General features: G+C 39.7%; 1 protein-coding gene across 11 annotated transcripts in view; it reads left to right on the top strand.

Annotated features, from left to right (window-relative positions):
* kalrna (kalirin RhoGEF kinase a) overlaps positions 1–18,568 on the top strand; it is a 713,874-nt gene that overhangs the window by 384,295 nt on the left and 311,011 nt on the right. For all 11 annotated transcript variants that reach the window (XM_043693727.1, XM_043693729.1, XM_043693725.1 and 8 more), the window contains exon 11: positions 324–515. In XM_043693727.1, coding sequence (XP_043549662.1) covers positions 324–515 — 192 coding nt within the window. The remainder of the gene's footprint in view (positions 1–323; positions 516–18,568) is intronic.

Genomic DNA, 18,568 nt, shown 5'->3' with positions numbered 1-18,568 from the left:
AATCAAATCACATGATAACTGTTGGAGATTCTAAGGATTTCATAGATAAGCATGCACTTTTGTGTTCATGTACATGACGATCTGGTTGTGGAGCAATGCTACATTTTAAATTATATACTGTTTGGTACCAACTGTTGAAAAATGGAATCTGTGCTGACTGTTTTGCCAGATTTTTTTTTTCTCTCCGTTTTTCTAAAGGAAATTATTAATGTGATTTATTTTAGGCTAAAAAGATCATCTGTAAGCGTATTACTGAGCACGTAAACAGCCACAACAGCTTTCAGAATTACAAATCCATTCAATTTTCTTCCATTTTTAACTAGAATACTTATACAAATGCTGATAAGCTGCTGGAGGCAGCAGAACAGTTAGCTCAGACTGGAGAATGTGATCCTGAGGAGATCTACAAAGCTGCCCGACACCTTGAAGTACGGATTCAAGATTTTGTACGAAGAGTGGAGCACAGGAAACTTCTGCTCGATATGTCAGTGTCATTTCATACCCACACAAAGGAGGTAAGATAAAATGTTTCAAGGCTTTGAAATGGCCTGAAGCTGACGTTCAATTTAGAGCTACAAGTAGATTTGAAGATGTTCTGGGGTAAGTTTTAGAATATTTTGCTCCTAGTACAAGCCTCAGTAAAGTACAAAATGATTTGTGAGGCTGGCTTTACATGTCCATATACTGGGGAATTTTCCCTGACAGATCTTTTAGGCTATCAGGGAAAGTATGTTAAAAGTCCAGTAAAGCAACACTTCATGTAATCTAGATGGATGCAACTCTTGGCACTGAGATTGCTGACATGAAATGGGTATAGGAATATAATCTGTAGCCTTTCCTGCTCTCCTTATATTCTTATTGTTATTGAACTTTATTGACAATTTTGGTTTACAATTAAAAATCCTATTTTGCTGTTTAATTCTTGCACCATCTTTGCATTTTATTTCCTTTTTACCAATACCTTCCGCAGCTCACTGCTGAAATATTAATACTCCATAAACATCTGCCAAAGATCAGAATTTCTTAGAGCGTTCCAACCATGCAGCATAGTTTATTTAGGAAGGTGAGAGGAGTAGCCATACCATTGATAATACATGAACCTGAAATCTTAAAAGGATGGATAATATGAAACTCCATAACTGCAGAAAATATCTGATACAAAGCCAGTTCATCCTGCAACCAAAAGAGAAAATGCTGGAAAATCTCAGTAGATCTGGCAGCATCTGTAAGGAGAGAAAAGAGCTGACGTTTCGAGTCTAGCTGACCATTTGTCATAGCTTTGACAAAGGGTCAGTTAGACTCAAAACGTCAGCTCTTTTCTCTCCTTACAGATGCTGCCAGATCTACTGAGATTTTCCAGCATTTTCTCATTTGTTTTCAGATTCCAGCATCCGCAGTAATTTGCTTTTATCCAGTTCATCCTGCAACTTTCTCAGAGTGAATATAAAACATTTCCAAAGGAAGTATAGATAGCTGTGAGTAAAATGTTGAAGAGCTGTCTTCGGGTCAGAAAAGTCTGGAAATTGTAGTGAGGTGTACCATTTGGACCAGAGGAGGAACTATCAAAAACTGGAGGAACTATCAAATTTGCCAGGGACAAAATTTGATGTCAACCATGATGATTGAATAGCATGGTCAATGCAGAAATTATTGGTCAATCAGCACATACATGGCAAGCAGTATAAAAACCTAATGCACTGATGATTGTTTGATATCAAGTAAAGAGAGAAACTAAATGGTCAATTGACAGTTACAGGCTATATATACCATGCTAGGCAATACTGAGGAGACCTAAATGGGACAGAAAATGTAAGGTAAACTTAAGTGCAAAGATTTCAACTTACCTTTACAACAACTCACCTGACATTGTTTCTCCGAATTGACCTCTGTGATACCCAGTGCATTAACTTATGGAAGTCTGCAGATCACTCGACACTTAGTTATATTGCTTCTGGTATGGTCATGTTAGTAAAGGCAACTTCGAAGTGAATTGTACAGATGAGACATTTGATCCCATTCTATGCTGTCAGATCTAAACCATCTTGGCAATAGAATCAGAAGCATTATCCTCAGCATCTCTAGATTAGGGTGTGTAAAGTTAGTTAGGATTCCGTCTCCTGAACACTATCCATTGGCTGCTGCTGGAAATTGTAATTGTATGAACCTTAAGAACAAATGTGGGCTTTGGCAGATGTTGCTGTCATTAAATACATGGCCAGCACTTTCTACTAGGTTATTGAATGAAGAGTGACCACTTGGTTAAGTTTATTGTAAGATATTTCATAACTGTACTGCAATAACATTCAAACTCCTCAAGAGAGGAAGATGGGAGAAAATTTTCGAAAAAAATGTTGAAGCATACACCACATTACTCTCATACTAGAATTCCATTATTCATTCACAACAAAATCTGTATAGATATATATCTATGTTTTGCTCCAGTAATACAATAAATGTAGTCAATGATGAAATTGGGGAAGTCTAAACAACTGCAGCTCATGGATATCATATGGACTCCTACAAGCTGCTTATCTGCTCCGCAAAGCATAGGCAGCTCAGTCTTGTTTATGCTTAGAGTTCATAGTCAGCGGTTAACTACAGAGTAATGTTATCCAACTGTGCTTGTTCCCCATAGCCCAGGAAATATTTCTTTTTCAAGAATTTATTAATTCTCCTTTTGAAAGTTATTATTGAATCTGCTTTCAACATGCTTTCCGGTAGTGCATTATAGCTTATAACAATGTGTAACAAAGAAATTGTTGCCCTCATACACCAAACACCTTAACTCGGTCCTTTTATTCACATTAATACTGTCTTTGGAAACAGTTTCCCCTTATATTTTTAAATCCCACTGTATTAAAATCATTGAAACCTTTGATTACCTCTACCAACCACCCCCTCTCCCTCATCTACATGTACTTAGTCTTTTCTAATGAGAAAAGATGTAGTTTTTCCAGTGTCTTCAAAAATTGTTCATCCCTTGTACCACTCTGGTAAATTCTGGATTAGTGGTGCTGGAAGAGCACAGCAGTTCAGGCAGCAACTGCTCCTCGGATGCTGCCTGAACTGCTGTGCTCTTCCAGCACCACTAATCCAGAATCAGGTTTCCAGCATCTGCAGTCATTGTTTTTACCACTCTGGTAAATGTCCTGTTTATTTTGTGGTGTGGGTTCTTGAAATAGATTGTTGCCTCATTGTTGCATTTAAGTCAAACACTCAGTCCTGTTTATGCCAGCAACATCAAATATATGTGGATATTGTATCTTCTTGTATTTTCTGTAAGGAGCTAGGAATTAGTGCAAGTGTTCCAGTGGGCAACGAACATGGCTGATTAGGAGAATCAAGTATTTAATTTAATATGACACTGTCCTGAACAGTTTTCTGAGCCAGGCAGCATGACAATTTAGAATGAACACCATGAATGTGGGCACAACATGCATGGGGGGAGCATCGCTTAAATTCATGCACACTTGTTTAAATAGGTTTGGCTTTAAAATTGGTGTGGCTGTGAATGTGGGGGTGTGGGGAATGTGGCATTAAAGTGGGAAAGGGCATGCAAAACTGGCAAGAGAGGTAGGAAAGAGAGTCTGAGAATTGAGACTGAAGGATGGGGGAGAGAGAATAAGAACATTGATAATAAGAGTATTGATTGAAACATCAGCAAGGTTCATGGTGCCACGAACTTTGCCAAGGAGCTTGGATAGCCTGGATGGATATTCCAGAAGTGCCGTTTGAAATTGAAACAGTGAGAAGTTGGAAGTCACAATTCCTTAGTTGTCATTACCAGAAAACCCTCCCAAATATAGAAGCAATACAGAAGAACCTTGATTATCTGAAGGACACAGGCGGGCAGTTAATTTAGTTAATCGAATTCTGGATAATCGAATGCCGGATAACATAGTTTAGCTAGGCATCGAGACCTTGTGATCTTGCCGGATAATCCGTTATTTGGCTAATTGAATGCAGGATAATTGAGATTCCGCTGTATATGAATTCCCATCAGTCAGAGCATTGTATGATGTTGAATGATTACTTGGCACTCCATGGCAGAAGATCATTTGTCAGTAAGGTTTAAATACAAGACTGCACTAAAATTCTTCTGTGCAGTTCTTTTTGTAATCACAAACCCATGATAATCTCCCAATAAACAGTTACTGGCAGTGAGGTGTAATAATATAGTGAAACTTCACAGAGGCCATCTTCGTTGTGAGCATAGGAATTTGGAATGGGAAGTGTTGACAGGAAGTGCAAATAGATGTTTACAGGATCTATATCAAAATGTTTTCTACAGTATGTACTCTTAGCAATAAATATTTTGTGATGGAAAATGGTCATCCACTGGCCAACTACAGATTGTGAATCAATAAACATCTGAATTAATGTTCAATGAACCAGTCGATAGTTATCAGTTATCTTTTGGAGGTTTATTGTTAAATATTTGAAATGTTGGGATAGTGAAAACACAAGTTGATTAGTAAATCCCCATGTGAATAGCTGTTCATAAAGCACAGTTGGAACTTTTAATTAATGTACTTTGATTCTGTAATTAACTGACAATGTAATTTGCACTCAAAAGTAGCAGTTAACAAGCAGGATGTTTTAATGCCTTGGTGTTACTTTATGGAGAAGCTTCAACCCTGAATTACATTAGGAAGAATTGCAAGAATTTCATTTATCAAGTGCCTTTAATATCCCATGGTATTAAAGAGATGGAACTACTGATATTGTTTCCACAAAAAAGCAGCACCACTGGACTTTTCAGAACTTCCAAAAATGAGACTGTGCTGATTCCAGAGTTACTGTTTTGTCTTCTCTGCACTTGCGATTACAATTTCTCTTGTTTGGTGTTTCAGTATTGAATTGTATTTATTCTATTAATGAAATTGGCTAATTACTTTCATCCCTCATACATATAAAAAACTTACCTTAGTATAGTGCTTTTTCCAACCACTTAAGTGTTTACAGCCAATTAAATACTTTTGAAATGTAGCCACCAGTTATAATGTAGGAAACATGACAGCCAATTTGAACACAGCAACCTCTCACTAACAGTAATGTGATAACATAATCTGTTTTTGTAAAGTTGATGAAGGATAAGTTTTAAGCAAGCTATGATATATTTATTCAATGCTGTTGATAACAACCCTTTTTATTTTTAAAAATGGTCTTGCACTCTGAGGAGAATTACAAATGTTGTAAATATTCACTCAACATCATGGCATTAAATTGTATAGTTGACTAATAACCTGAACATTGCAAAGTCAGCATTGGTTTAACAGTTTGAATTTGTTGTACAGTAAAATGCACACTGCTCGCTCTTGTAAACAAAGAACTCGCATATATATATAGCACCTTTACTATAATAAACTGTTCCAAGGATCTGAAAACAAGGTACCAGTAGGTGTACAGTATGCTTAAAAGAAGGCAATGCCTAGATATCAGAATCAGAGGAGCCATAGCAGATGTGTGGGCATAGTACCAATCCTACTGGTAGAAAATACCATCAATATGTGGTTTGTCATGAAAAATACCAATCACTGTTACAGCTGCGAAGAGAATGAGACCTGAATTCATGTGTCAGAGAGCCTATAAATTGAACACTGCAATTGGTTGTATTTTTAGAACTACAATATAATGCATTAAACTCGGCTGCTGGCAGAAAACTATATAAGTCAGAGAAAGAACTATATCAGCACGATAGCAATAGTTTCCCACTGCTGTCCTTTCCTACTGAGGAAACAGAGGGTAGGATTTTTTTGTGTTCTTCGGGACTAAATGAGGGTCCTCAGCATTCACTTACCAGGAGCCAGCCCACAAGGCCTATTTTCTGGGAAGTAACCTCCTAATTGTCCACCATCTAGCTTGCCATCCAGTTAAAGATGGCAAATACAACATTCTGGAAAATAATTACTAATTTTTTAATATTCTAGACAATGCAATCCAGGCGGAAAGAGCTGCAAATATTTGAAATTGTCAGGTGTGATATTAAAATCTGATTTGCAATGATAACTGATTAAAATAAGTTAACATGTATGTTATATATCATGCCTGTTATCAGCAGGATAACTACTGTTCTCAACAATGGAATTGCATAAATTGAAAACTTCTGGTATAGTTCAATATTTAATGATTCAATGCATCACTGAGTGCATTAATGAAAACTGTCCAGGGCTGGTGAGTTCAGAATATAACAAGTGTTATTGTCTCATTGCTTTACCTTATCCCTAAAATGGTTTGAAAGTTGTCCAGTGTGTATATTTTAGTAAAGATGATTATAATAATTAGATCTCTTTGGGCCACATCTGTTCCTCATGAAATCTGTCATGAAGGACCATTTTTTCTCTTCCTGGTGCAAGCCCTGTAAGTAGGTGTTCCTTTGTCAAACTCTGCATGGTGCAGCCAAAACGCCATCTGCTGGATCTGAGTCATAATAATCATGAGTCAGAGGCAGATCTGCCCATTGCCCGATGCTAGTGCTCGCTTTTCAACTATAATTAAAATTTATATTTTTCCCAATTCCTGCATGTTTTCATAATATCGTTTTTCAAATATTTATTCAGACTGCTTCTAAATGCTTAAATTTCTGCCTCAATAATTTACAATGCAGGTTATATTCTAGTAACCATGTGCGTGAAAATATTTGTATTCATGTTCCTACATTCTTGCAGTGCAGAACTTGACTTTAAACCTGTTGTTTGTAATGAAGCTCGTGAGTGAAAGCAATTACTTATGTAGCCATGTGATGCCCACTACATTTATCCCTTATTGGGTTTCACATAAAACTCAACCGGTTACCATCCAAATGAAGCAATGAACCTGAGAATTCTCACTATTGTAACAGCCATGTCTCTAGCCTACTCTGTATGTAAGGCCTGTAAGTTCAGTCCATTGCTTCTTTTGTCAGCAACAGAAAGATCTTCTCCAGCTTGAGACTGATTGATGTTTCCTCCTTTAATCCTACCAAGCATGAAGGTGACCAATCTGGCTCCAATGGACTTTCCTTCTTTGTCAGGTTTTAGAGGATGCTTTTTTGATCTCTCATAATTTGGAAAGAGCTCAGTCAGCTCTCCTTTTAATGCAAGTCTGTCCATAACCATTGTTCAGATTGTTCATAGGAGTAAATTGTTTAGATTGAGCACTCTTTTCATTTTAACGGTTCTGTTGGGACAAACAGGGCGTGCTTGTACAGAATATCACTAAACTAGTCATTGATGTCATAAAAGATCTGAATGCAAGTGTGCTCATCAGATATATTCAGAAACCTCTTGCGTAAACGTTACAGCTTGTGAAGGACACAATGAAGATTATTTGCAAGCTACTGTTCTTTTTTTAAATGCTTAAGTCATGCACCCAAAATGAGGTTTGAGCAAATCCATTGTACCTGACCTCTGGATAGCTGTCACCATAAGCCTCAGAATTCCTTGAGAGCTATTTGATGAATATCTGTTCCATAGGTTTGGCAGATTTTACACAGCACAGCATTTTAAAGTAATTTGTTCACGGAATGTGGACGACACTGTCAGTGCCAGCAATTATAGCCCTGAGAAGCTAGTGATGAATCACCACCTTCCATTAGACCTAGATTCATGTCCAGGGTAATCATTGCTGTCTTAGAGTGGAAGAGCTCATGACCCCAATTGCTCACCTTGCACTGGGGTTTGAACCCTGCGGTAAGTAACACACTTCAGCTGTAATGGTGGAGGAAGTAAATACTTAAGGAGGTGGATGGTGTGCTCATCAAGCAGGCAACTTTGTTCCACTGAAATTTCTTGAGTGATGTTGTAACTGCTCTTAGAGCTGTTGTAGCTACACTAAGTCGAGTGTATTCCATCACACTTTTGACTTGTCCTATATAGATAGTGGAAAGGCTTCAGGGCTTTGAAGTGAGTTACTCATCACAGATTCATTAGCTTCTAATCTGCTCTTGTAGCCTCAGTATTATGTGGTTGGATCACTTATGTCTCTGGTTAAAACTTTGGATGCAATGTGCTAGCCTTTATGATAACTAAGACAATCAAGTTCTGTTAATGGAACCTGGAAATGTTCTTGTCAAGCACAATTGGATGACTGAATAAACTCTGGATTCACAGCAAAAAGAGTTTCTTGAGTGAGATAGCACAGAGTGCATACTTCTCATGGACTTGGAACTTAGCTGGATTTTATTACAGGAAGAAGATTTGTTTATAAAAAGCTAAATTTACACAGTCATGCTACATTTCTTGATGACAACATTTTAATTTATTTGATTAATACCCGCATATAATTTCTGAAATTCATTAGGTGCAAGCTTACATTATTGAGACTTTGTCATTGTTATGTGCTTGACTGAGATCTCACAAACCTTCTGGAGCATCACACCAGTTGTACATTTTATAGGACTGTGGAGATCTGTTTCTCGTGAGGTTCCAATGGGATGCTTGCTGATTGTGATGTATGTTATTGATTTGGAATTAATTGTAGGTAGTATGATCAAGAGATTTGCAGATGAAATGAAATTGGGCAGAGTAATAAACAGTGAGGAGGATAGATAGCTGTAAACTCTGGGAGTAAAGCCACAAACTGCTCATGGAGGCAGAGCTGTAATAAAAATAATTAAACTCAGAAAATTGTGTGGTATTACACTTGGGATGGGCTAACATAGCATGAGATTCATCACAATGAATAGTAGGACACTAGAAAGTACGGAAGATCAAAGGGACTTTGTGCTTATCCACAGATCCATGAAGGTAGCAGGGCGGAAAGATAAGGTAGTTAAAATGCACTCTGCTTTAAATCTGCCCCTCACTCTTTCACTCAAACCAAACTTGCTGGATCGGAAAGAGGGGGGCTGAGCAATCTTGATCTCATTCCAGGTGCCACATCCCCTCATAAATAAGGGAAGTGCTCTTGTGACCAACAGGGAGGAGGGGCAGCAGATAGGCACAAAGAAATTGCCCTCTCTCTAGAGGTGGCCTTCTCTACCAACTCCCCGCTGCTAGGGGCCCAACTGACTCCATCTGCTCAGACTGAAGAGTATTCATCTGCATCTGTCTGAGAGACCCCCAGTAGACTGAAGCCCTTCAGCACAGGGCCAGCTGCTAAACTCACCAGTGGCAAAGCAGGAGAGGAGTTTGCAGACTTTCAGCAGAATAGCTGTGGCTGCTGTGGGAGCCCCTAGCAGTCGTGGTTGGAAGCAAAAGATTGAAGAATATTGAATGAATTTTGGGTTTAATGATGTAGATATTTTGTAAAGCATTTACTTGTAGGTACATAGGTTTTCAAAATCCTTTGGTCTCAGTCAATCACTTTATATCTCTAAGAGTTTCTCATTCCCTTCTGGAATACTGAGAGGGGTGATGGTCACTGTGAATGTGCTCATACACTCCCAGTTAAGGATTACAAAGAGTGATGATGTCCTTATGGACAGATCTCATCTGGGAAGAGCATAGTCTCTAGCACGCAGGAACTTAAATTACATGGATGTTTTGCTGAAGTCAATTAGCATGCTGTAGCCTGTTTACATCTCCCTGATAGATAAATACCCCTTACAAACAAAGGTCTGTGTGTAATGAACATAGACTGCATGTAAACTGCTGGCAAGGATCTTTGCCTCCTCACTCTCCACAGGAGTCATACCGGAGGATTGGAAGGAGGCGAATGTTGTTCCACTTTTCAAGAAGGAGAATAGGGAAATCTCTGCCAATCACAGACCTGTCAGTCTTACGTCTGTGGTCAGCAAAGTTGTGGAAAGCATTCTGAGGGATAGGATTTATGACTATTTGGCAAAGCATTGTGTGATTAAAGGCAGTCAGCATGGCTTTGTGAGGGGCAGGTCTTGCCTCACAAATCTTATTGAGTTCTTTGAGGAGGTGTCAAGACAAGTCGACGATGGTCGAGCAGTGGATGTGATTTATAGGTATTTGATAGGGTCCTCCATGGTAGGCTCATTCATAAAGTCAGGAAGTATGGGATACAGGGAGATTTGGCTATCTTGGATTCAGAATTGGCTGGCTGACAGAAGGCAGAGAGTGGTTTTAGATGGAAAATATTCTGCCTGGAGGTCAGTGTTAAGTGGGATCCCGCAGGGCTCTGTTCTTGGGCCTCTGCTCTTTGTAGTTTTTATAAATGACTTGGATGAGGAGGTTGAGGGGTGGGTTAGTAAATCTGCAGATGACACAAAAGTTGGAGGTGTCATCGATAGTATAGAGGGTTACTGCAGGCTGCAGCGTTTCACAGACAGAATGCAGAGCTGGGCTGTGAAATGGCAGATGGAGTTCAACCTGGATAAATGCGAAGTGTTACATTTTGGAAGGTCAAACTCGAATGCTGAATAAAGGATTAAAGACAGGATTCTTGGCAGCGTGCAGGAATAGAGGGATCCCTCAAAGTTGCCACCCAAGTGGATAGATGGAAATGTGTTGCTGGAAAAGCGCAGCAGGTCAGGCAGCATCTAGGGAACAGGAGAATCGACGTTTCGGGCATTAGCCCTTCTTCAGGAAGGGCTCCTGTTCCCTAGATGCTGCCTGACCTGCTGCGCTTTTCCAGCAACACATTTCCATCTCTGATCTCCAGCATCTGCAGACCTCACTTTCTACCCAAGTGGATAGGGTTGTTAAGAAAGCATATGGTGTTTTGGCTTTCATTAACAGGGGTATCGAGTTTAAGAGCCGCGAGGTTTTGCTGCAGTTCTACAAGTCCCTGGTGAGACCACACTTGGAATATTGTGTTCAGGTCTGGTTGCCCTACTATAGGAAAGATACAGAGGCTTTGGAGAGGGTGCAAAGAAGGTTTACCAGGATGCTGCCTGGACTGGAGAGCTTGCCTTATGAAGAAAGGTTGAATACGCTCAGATTTTTCTCTCTGGAGAGAAGGAGGAAGAGAGGAGACCTGATAGAGTTGTACAAAATAATGAGTGGAATAGATAGAGTCAATAGCCAGAGACTTTTCCCTAGGGCAGGATTGACTGGTATGAGGAGTCATAGTTTGAAGATATTAGGAGGAATGTATAAAGGAGACATTAGAGGTAGGTTCTTTACGCAAAGAGTTGTGAATGCATGGAATGCGTTGCCAGCTGAGATGGTGGAAGCGAAGTCATTGGGGACATTTAAGAGTCTGCTGGACATGCACATGGATAGCAGTGAGTTGAGGGGTGCATCGGTTAAGTTACTATATTTTACATTAGGATTAAGTCTCAACATCGTGGGCCAAAGGGCCTGTTCTGTGCTGTACTTTTCTATGTTCTATGTTCTAAACCAGAGAACTGTATGCAGACACTCCAGCTATCAAATTGAACAAAAGTTTATTGGTGCAAAGAAAACAAAGAACATACAATTTGTGGCAAACAGGGCAACATTATGTTCCTGCCATCATTAAACAAGCATCTGTTGAGGGCAGCATGTGTTTTGGTACAACAAACAAGGGTAGGGCTTATACAATTAATGGTAGGACCCTGCGTCATGTTGTCGAATAGACAGACCTAGGGGTGCGGGTACATAATTCTTTGAAGTTTGTGTCACATATAGATAAGAGGGAGTACAGGACATTGGTGAGGCCTTGTCTGGAATACTGTGCCCAGTACTGGTTGCCCAGTTATAGGTTGGATATTATCAAGCTGGAGAGGATTCAGAAGAGATTTAACACAATGTTGCTGGGTATGTAAGGTTTGAGTTATAAAGAAAGGCTGGGACTTTTTTCACTGGAACTTAGGAGGCTGAGAGGCGATCTGGTAGAAGTTTATAAAATAATGAGAGGTATTTTAAGGGGGGGTAGATATAGGACTGAAGTTAGGGGTAGGTTCTTCACTCAGCGAGTCGTAAGTTCATGGAATGCCCTGCCAGTAGCAGTGGTGGACTCTCCCTCTTTATGGGCATTTAAGCGGGCATTGGATAGGTATATGGAGGATAGTGGGTTAGTATAGGTTAGGTGGGCTTGGATCGGCGCAACATCGAGGGCCAAAGGGCCTGTACTGCGCTGTATTCTTCTATGTTCTATGTTCTATGTATACATAGAGTTAATAGTAGTTGTCTTTTCCCTAGGATGGGAGATTTCAAGACTAGGGGGGCAGATTGTTAAGGTGCAAGGGGAGAGATTTAAAAAGACGAGTCAAATTTTTTACACAGATGGTGGTTCGCTGAATTTCCTGAGAAAAAGGTGAATGCGGGGACAATTACAATGTTTAAAAGACATTTGGATAGATACATGAGTAGGAAAGGCTTGGAGGGATATGGACCAGGAGCAGGCAGATGAGTCTAGTTTAGTTTGGGATTATTTCGGCATGGACTTGTTGGACCAAAGGGTCTGTTTCTGTGATGTATGACTCTATGTATGCTTCAAAACTAGCTAATACTTCTGTGTGTCCACACATTTTCAAGCAAAGTCAATAGTTATCAAGTGTTGCTACTATCAGGTTCCTTCAGGTCTCTCTGCTTTGCCTCACTACTGACCTGGCCTCCTCTGCATCAGAATGCTCTCTTTCAGCATCACCATCAGACTCTTGTTCCTTCTTGTCTGAGGAGTCAGGTGGTTGCCTCATCTCTCCCTCATCCAGGTTCTTACCCCATCACTGAGCTAGGCTGTACAGGGTGCAGAATGCAATCGCTATATTGGAGACTGTGTCCACCAAGTACTGGAGTGCTCCTTTTGAGCAGTCTGGGTATTGGATGTGCTGTCTGTTCAATGGTGAGACTGCTGTGCTGATGTTTGCCATCAGTATCAAAGCTGTACACTGGGGTCATTCGTCATGCATTTCGGATTTATCCTTTGTCACCAGTGAGCCAATCCTAGAGTTGATGCAAGGGAGAGAACATTTGAGGAACCAGGAATCTGTGTAGAATGTCAGCATTATGATGGCTCCCTGGATTATGGGTACACATCTACAGGAATTGTTACTAAGGAACTGGATTGTCACAAAGGAACTGGACACTGAGGGAGTGATATTCCTTCCTGTCCAGGAATCTAGCTGGATGATGCCATGGAACTGAGTGCTACATGTACACAGTCAATGGCCCCTTGTACCCAAGGGAATACAATCCAACTGCAAATCCCATGGCTCGGGCAAGTAGGTTTTCTGTTGTCCATGGTGAGCTCAATAAACTGCATTGCTTTCCTGCAAAGGGAACCAGAGAGCTCACAAACTGGGACTGCAACTGGGAGATGCCATTCTTGTTCCCAATTGAAGTTTGAAGGGAACCAATGGCTAAGATGTTCAATGTTAGTCTGATCTTCAACAACACAGGCATGGCACTGTCTCACAGGTTGACCAGCTGCAAATCTGCCTGCAGGAAATGGCAGAAGTGGGTGAGCTTTTCTAGTCATGCAAGTCTATCTCCTGCACTAACTGTCACTCATCGGGAGGCAGGCAGAATGCCTTAGCTCCATTCTGTGCAAACTGGTTGACAGAGCTGGAGAGTCAGGATCCCCTCTTAATGCGCTATGTGCTCACCCACATCTACTGTCCAATAAGCCTCATGTTTCTGATTTGCTATCATTTCCATTCCCTTCTTCTGCTTCTCCTTCTCTGTCTTCTCAGTTTTGTTTTATGAATTCTAAGACAGCTTCTGGGTTCATAGAAACATAAAAAATGGGAGTAAGAGCAGATCATTCAGCATATCCAGCTCACTCCGCCATTTAATATAATCATGGTTATTCTTCTATCTCAATGCCATACTCCTGTTCTCTCCCCATACCCTATAATTCATTTACCTTCTAGAAATTTCTCCATTCCTTTCTTGAATATATTCAATGACCTGGTTCCTGCAACCACCACTATGGTAGAGAATTCCACTTGTTTAACACTGTCTGAGTGAAGACATTTCTCCTCATCTCAGTCCAAAATGGTTTCTTCTTTACCTTGAGACTGTGACCCCTTATTCTGCCACCCCTCCCCTCTCCAGAGGCCAAGGGGAATATCTTCTGTGCTTCCAGTTTGATCAGTCCTGTCTTAATTTTATGTTTCAATGAGATCGCCCCTCAGTCTTTTAAATTGAATGAATATAAGCCTAGTCAATCTAATCTCTCCTCAAAATTTCAGTGGTTCCAACACCTGGCGTAGAATTACTGCTCACCAAGATAGAGCAGGAATGAGGTGTGCATTAACATTTATCATCTCGACATTGAGAATATTTGCAAAATTAGTTGGTACAAGATGATGCAGGTGACCCTTGAACTCCTGTCCTTCACCCTCTACCCCCTACATTTTGTGTATACTTCCTCACCTCCCACATCCCAGATATTCCTGCTGTTCAGGTATGGCATCTCCTCATTGCCGAAAGGTCATTAAGAGCCAACCACATTGTTATCAATCTGGAGTTACATGGAAGCCAAGCCATGTAAGGACAGCAATTTCCTTCCCTGAAGGGCATTAGTAAACCAGATTGGTTGATACAACAATCAACAGTTGTTACGTGGTCATCATTGACCTAGCTTTTTAATTCCAGATTTTCATTTAACTCAAATTTCAATATTTGCTGTGGTGAGATGCAAACCCACATCCTCAGAACCTTCACCTGGGAGTTTGGCATTATTAGGCCAGTGATATTACCACTATGCCACTGCCTGCAGGTTTACTGAAGTCAGCCAGTGTGACACCCTCACTTGGGTGGGCAGCTGTGTCCATTGAGCCCTGACATAATAATTATTTAAGGACAAGATGGCAGACATCATATGAATGAGGCCCCTCATGACCTGACAAACATAGGGAGGCTTCAGCCCTAATACTGTAGATATTCACACAAACAAACAGCTTTTTGCTGAGGCATCCAAGTTATTTGAGAAGTTTTTACTCACCAGCGGTTGGAGGACATTGTCAACTCTGCTGGGTACACCGTTCATATATTACTGCGTGTTTTTCAACAGACATGCTTCCTGTTTTTGGTCCACATAAATCTCCAGGCAGGCACAGAAGATCTGACTGTGAGTCCAAACTGCAGCTGAGTGTCGTTGGTTGTTTTATGATCTTCCATTTTGAGATTGTTAAATCTTAAGGTACTAAGAGCCATTTAAGGCATTATCCTAAGGCACAAGAGTGTCATAACGCTCCAAGCTTGCTTACATTGCATTCATCCTATTTTCTACAAATAAATTTTAACTCTTAAAACTACAAATTACACACTAAAACTAAACAGAATATTCTAAAACACGTGAGCCATGTGCTATTCACATAGCTATTCCCAAGTGTTAATACAGGAATACACACTGACAGTGTGTATAAAACTGCAATCATATATGGAACTCTAACTATATATTCACCACTTACAGAAATAAATTTCCAGCATTTTATAACATAATGCTGAGGTTTATACACTTCTTTGGTTTATTTTTTGATTGCAACATTTTGCTTTTCATTCGTCTTTTGTGAACTAACACAGATTTTGTGCTGTCAGCAGTCACTATGGTGACCAAATGACATTTACGTTGAAAGATTAGTAGATTTGGATATCACTAAAAATAGATTTCAATTTCGAACGCGGAAATGGCACTTATTCTATAATATTCAAAGCACAGGGCAATCACATTTTGCTGTATCAATAGATTACATCGGGGAAGATAGTGAACTGCACTTCATTAATAATTTTTAAATGTAATTTAGGTTTAAATTTTAACTGTGATTGTGGCCTCTGCAACTGAATAGTTAAAACCAATTTTTAAAAAATTCTTGTATCTAAAGGTCAGATTTTCCTCAGTATGTATCTTCAAGGTTGCATTGTAAATATCTGTACATAATAAATGTATATTTATATTTATTATGTACAGATATTTATATGTATATATATTTATACATTTATATTTACTGCTACATTTGATACCTACAGCTGAATGATTTTTTTTCCAGCACAAGAACAAATTTTCTCCTTTAGGCAAAAGTGGCATTGCTGCAGATAGAGCTACGAAGTTAATTTATGAGTTACAGTCTAAACAAAATGACAATGGGTACACATTGTTACATCCTGAGATACCTGATAAACTACGTGCACTAATCTGGATTCACATGGTGTTGAAAGGTGTAGCCTAGAAATTCTGACTGATTGAGTCTTTAATAAACTAATGGTGCACTGGTAAATTAAATAGCTAGTCTGCACATTGGATGCAATGAGCAAAAGTAGCTAACTGTTGCCACTGTTAAGGTACCCCAGATGTGATAGGTAAAATCAGAAAGAACCTGTGGAACTAGACTTTCAGCACTGACTCCCAGTCACAAAAAATGAAATTACATTGAATTGGAACCTCAGAAATACCAATAACTCAGAGAAGCAAGTAATTGCTCAGATGAAAAAGAATAGATCAGAATAAAGTAATACTGAAGCCATAGATTACTCAATGGCAAAAGTGATTGAGCATGACAGGAATATCAAATGTTTTGCTGCTTCCCAGGTATTAAGGTTTGGACTCGATGAAGTCAGTCACATAAAATCCTGTGATGGGAAAGGAAGAAACTATTGGTCACTTATGTAACCTTCTTAACATTAGCTGAGATTTATTGTGAGGTGAATGTTGGAGAAAATTCATTTGTGTCCTTCAGGCATCTGTTCCGGAACATTAATGGTAGAATTTTGTAAGGACCTGAAAAATGTCAGCTGTGGCAAGCAATATTACATCTCAGTCACGCCGCCAGTAAATCAGACAGTAAAACAGAACCTCTTTGCCTTAAAAATCAGAGGTAGTGCAAATATCTGTCAAAATGCATTTTGTCTATTAGAAACTGGGATGATGCCAGATATTCCAATAAAAACACAGCTGCACCAGAAAATCTAAAACAAAAAGCAGCGAGTCTTGCAAATAATCAGTGGGCTGACAGAATCTAAAAGAAAAAGATCAATGTTTTAGGTGTCAAGTATTTGTGGCAATTATAACCGTAATTCCATAAAATAATAATGGGGATTAATTATATCTTGGAATAAGCTCCATAGTTATTTGATCATGTTGTATTTATACAACATCTTTCCTCAAAGCATTCTTTGTTAGTGCTCAGCTTAAAACATGATTGATTTGTTATTGTTACATCACTCAGTTATTGATTGCTTTGTTTGTTCATGTTAGTGAAGAGATTACCCAGGAATTGGCTTTGATAACCCAAAGATAAATGCTGAATACCACAGCAATCTGCCAGAAAATGGCCTATCATTTTATGTCTCTTGCTTTTGTTATCAGATGGTGTATGGATTTGCTGCAACTTAAAGCAATCGAATGCCACAAAAGCGAAAGAAAATATTACATAAGCTTTCTAACAATGATTCATTTTAACACAATGAAGAATCCATTTTGCAACTGCATTCGAATTGAGTCAGCCAAAACAAATTTTCTTCAACTAAAAAGTGATCATTGTCAGGTGTTCAAAGGCATGTGATTTGTTGCAGCTTGACATCTTGATCTGTATGAATTTTGAACAAAATGTTTGGAAGTTCAAATCTGAGACCATCTCCACGTCAGACCTCCTGCTTTACGGGAAGTTCTAACTCTTAGCTGTGTTTCGATGTGAACAAGATGAGATGTTCAGTGTAAAGGTGTGGAGTAAACTTACATTGCCTTCTAAAAACTTCCTGCCATCTGATCATGAAGAGCAATTGATGAAGTACTCTATTAGCAATTATAAGTCAGATCAATTCACTCTTCAGGACTGGTGGATATTTTGCAAAAATGAATTAGACATTACAAAGGACAAAATATATAACCATTGGCATTTGGTTTGAATAAAAATGTTTTTGAAGACAGAAGGGCTAACCTTACCTTATTTTGGCAAAAGTATAATTTTTGTTGAGTTCTTTAGCACCAAGTCAATCTCTGTCAGCTTGGATCTGCCCTTAACGACATTTGCCTTAAATATGGCAAACAGGGTGAAATTAGTGACTTGACCTAGAGATCCTGCTGGTTGGGGTAGTGTGAAGGGTGGAAGTCTTCTTCTCACAGAGGAGTCTACAACACCAGACTCTGCCAACCTGGTCTGAAACGCTACCCAGGTCAGTGCAGTCTCAGCCATCTGAAGGAATGCACAGTAAGGTAGGAAGGAGGACAATGACCTCCATTTCACTGGGGTAAGTGCCACAATCTTTTTCAGTTACTGACCACTCACTCTATCTATGCTATTGCACCTACCTCCCACCTTGCTTCACAACTCTCACTAATGCCTGCAACACCTTCCCTCTATCCCTTTTACTCACCCAATTCCCCCTCACCACTTACCCTTTATGACCTCTGTATTGCCAACTCACTCACTCAGGACATCTCAGCACTGTTCCCCTTTCTGAACTAGCACTAACAGTTATGTCACCCACTTTTATGTCACTTAATTCCTCCCTTTGTCTCATACCAGGAGAAGACAGCACATAATAGGGCAGAAATAGTGAAGACGGTTGAGGGGATTAGTGACATTCTGGCTATTGGCCTCTCCAAGGAGAGGATCCTGAGCTTGATCATCTCAAGCAGCTGGACTTGATATCAAAATTTGCCTTTGATTCATTATGCTGGGACCTGTTGACTGAGGAGCATCTCCCTTGACTTGGCTGAGGACAGATCCCCTTAGATTTTGAGACATGACCATCTGCTTGAAGCACATGCAGTGTGTTTGTTGTGTGCGCAGTTAGTACATCGTGCTGGT

This window comes from Chiloscyllium plagiosum, chromosome 7, assembly GCF_004010195.1.
Source record: "Chiloscyllium plagiosum isolate BGI_BamShark_2017 chromosome 7, ASM401019v2, whole genome shotgun sequence".
Lineage (NCBI taxonomy): Eukaryota > Metazoa > Chordata > Chondrichthyes > Orectolobiformes > Hemiscylliidae > Chiloscyllium > Chiloscyllium plagiosum.
The sequence above is the reverse complement of the archived record's forward strand: the minus strand, read 5'-3'. Positions and strand labels throughout refer to the sequence as shown.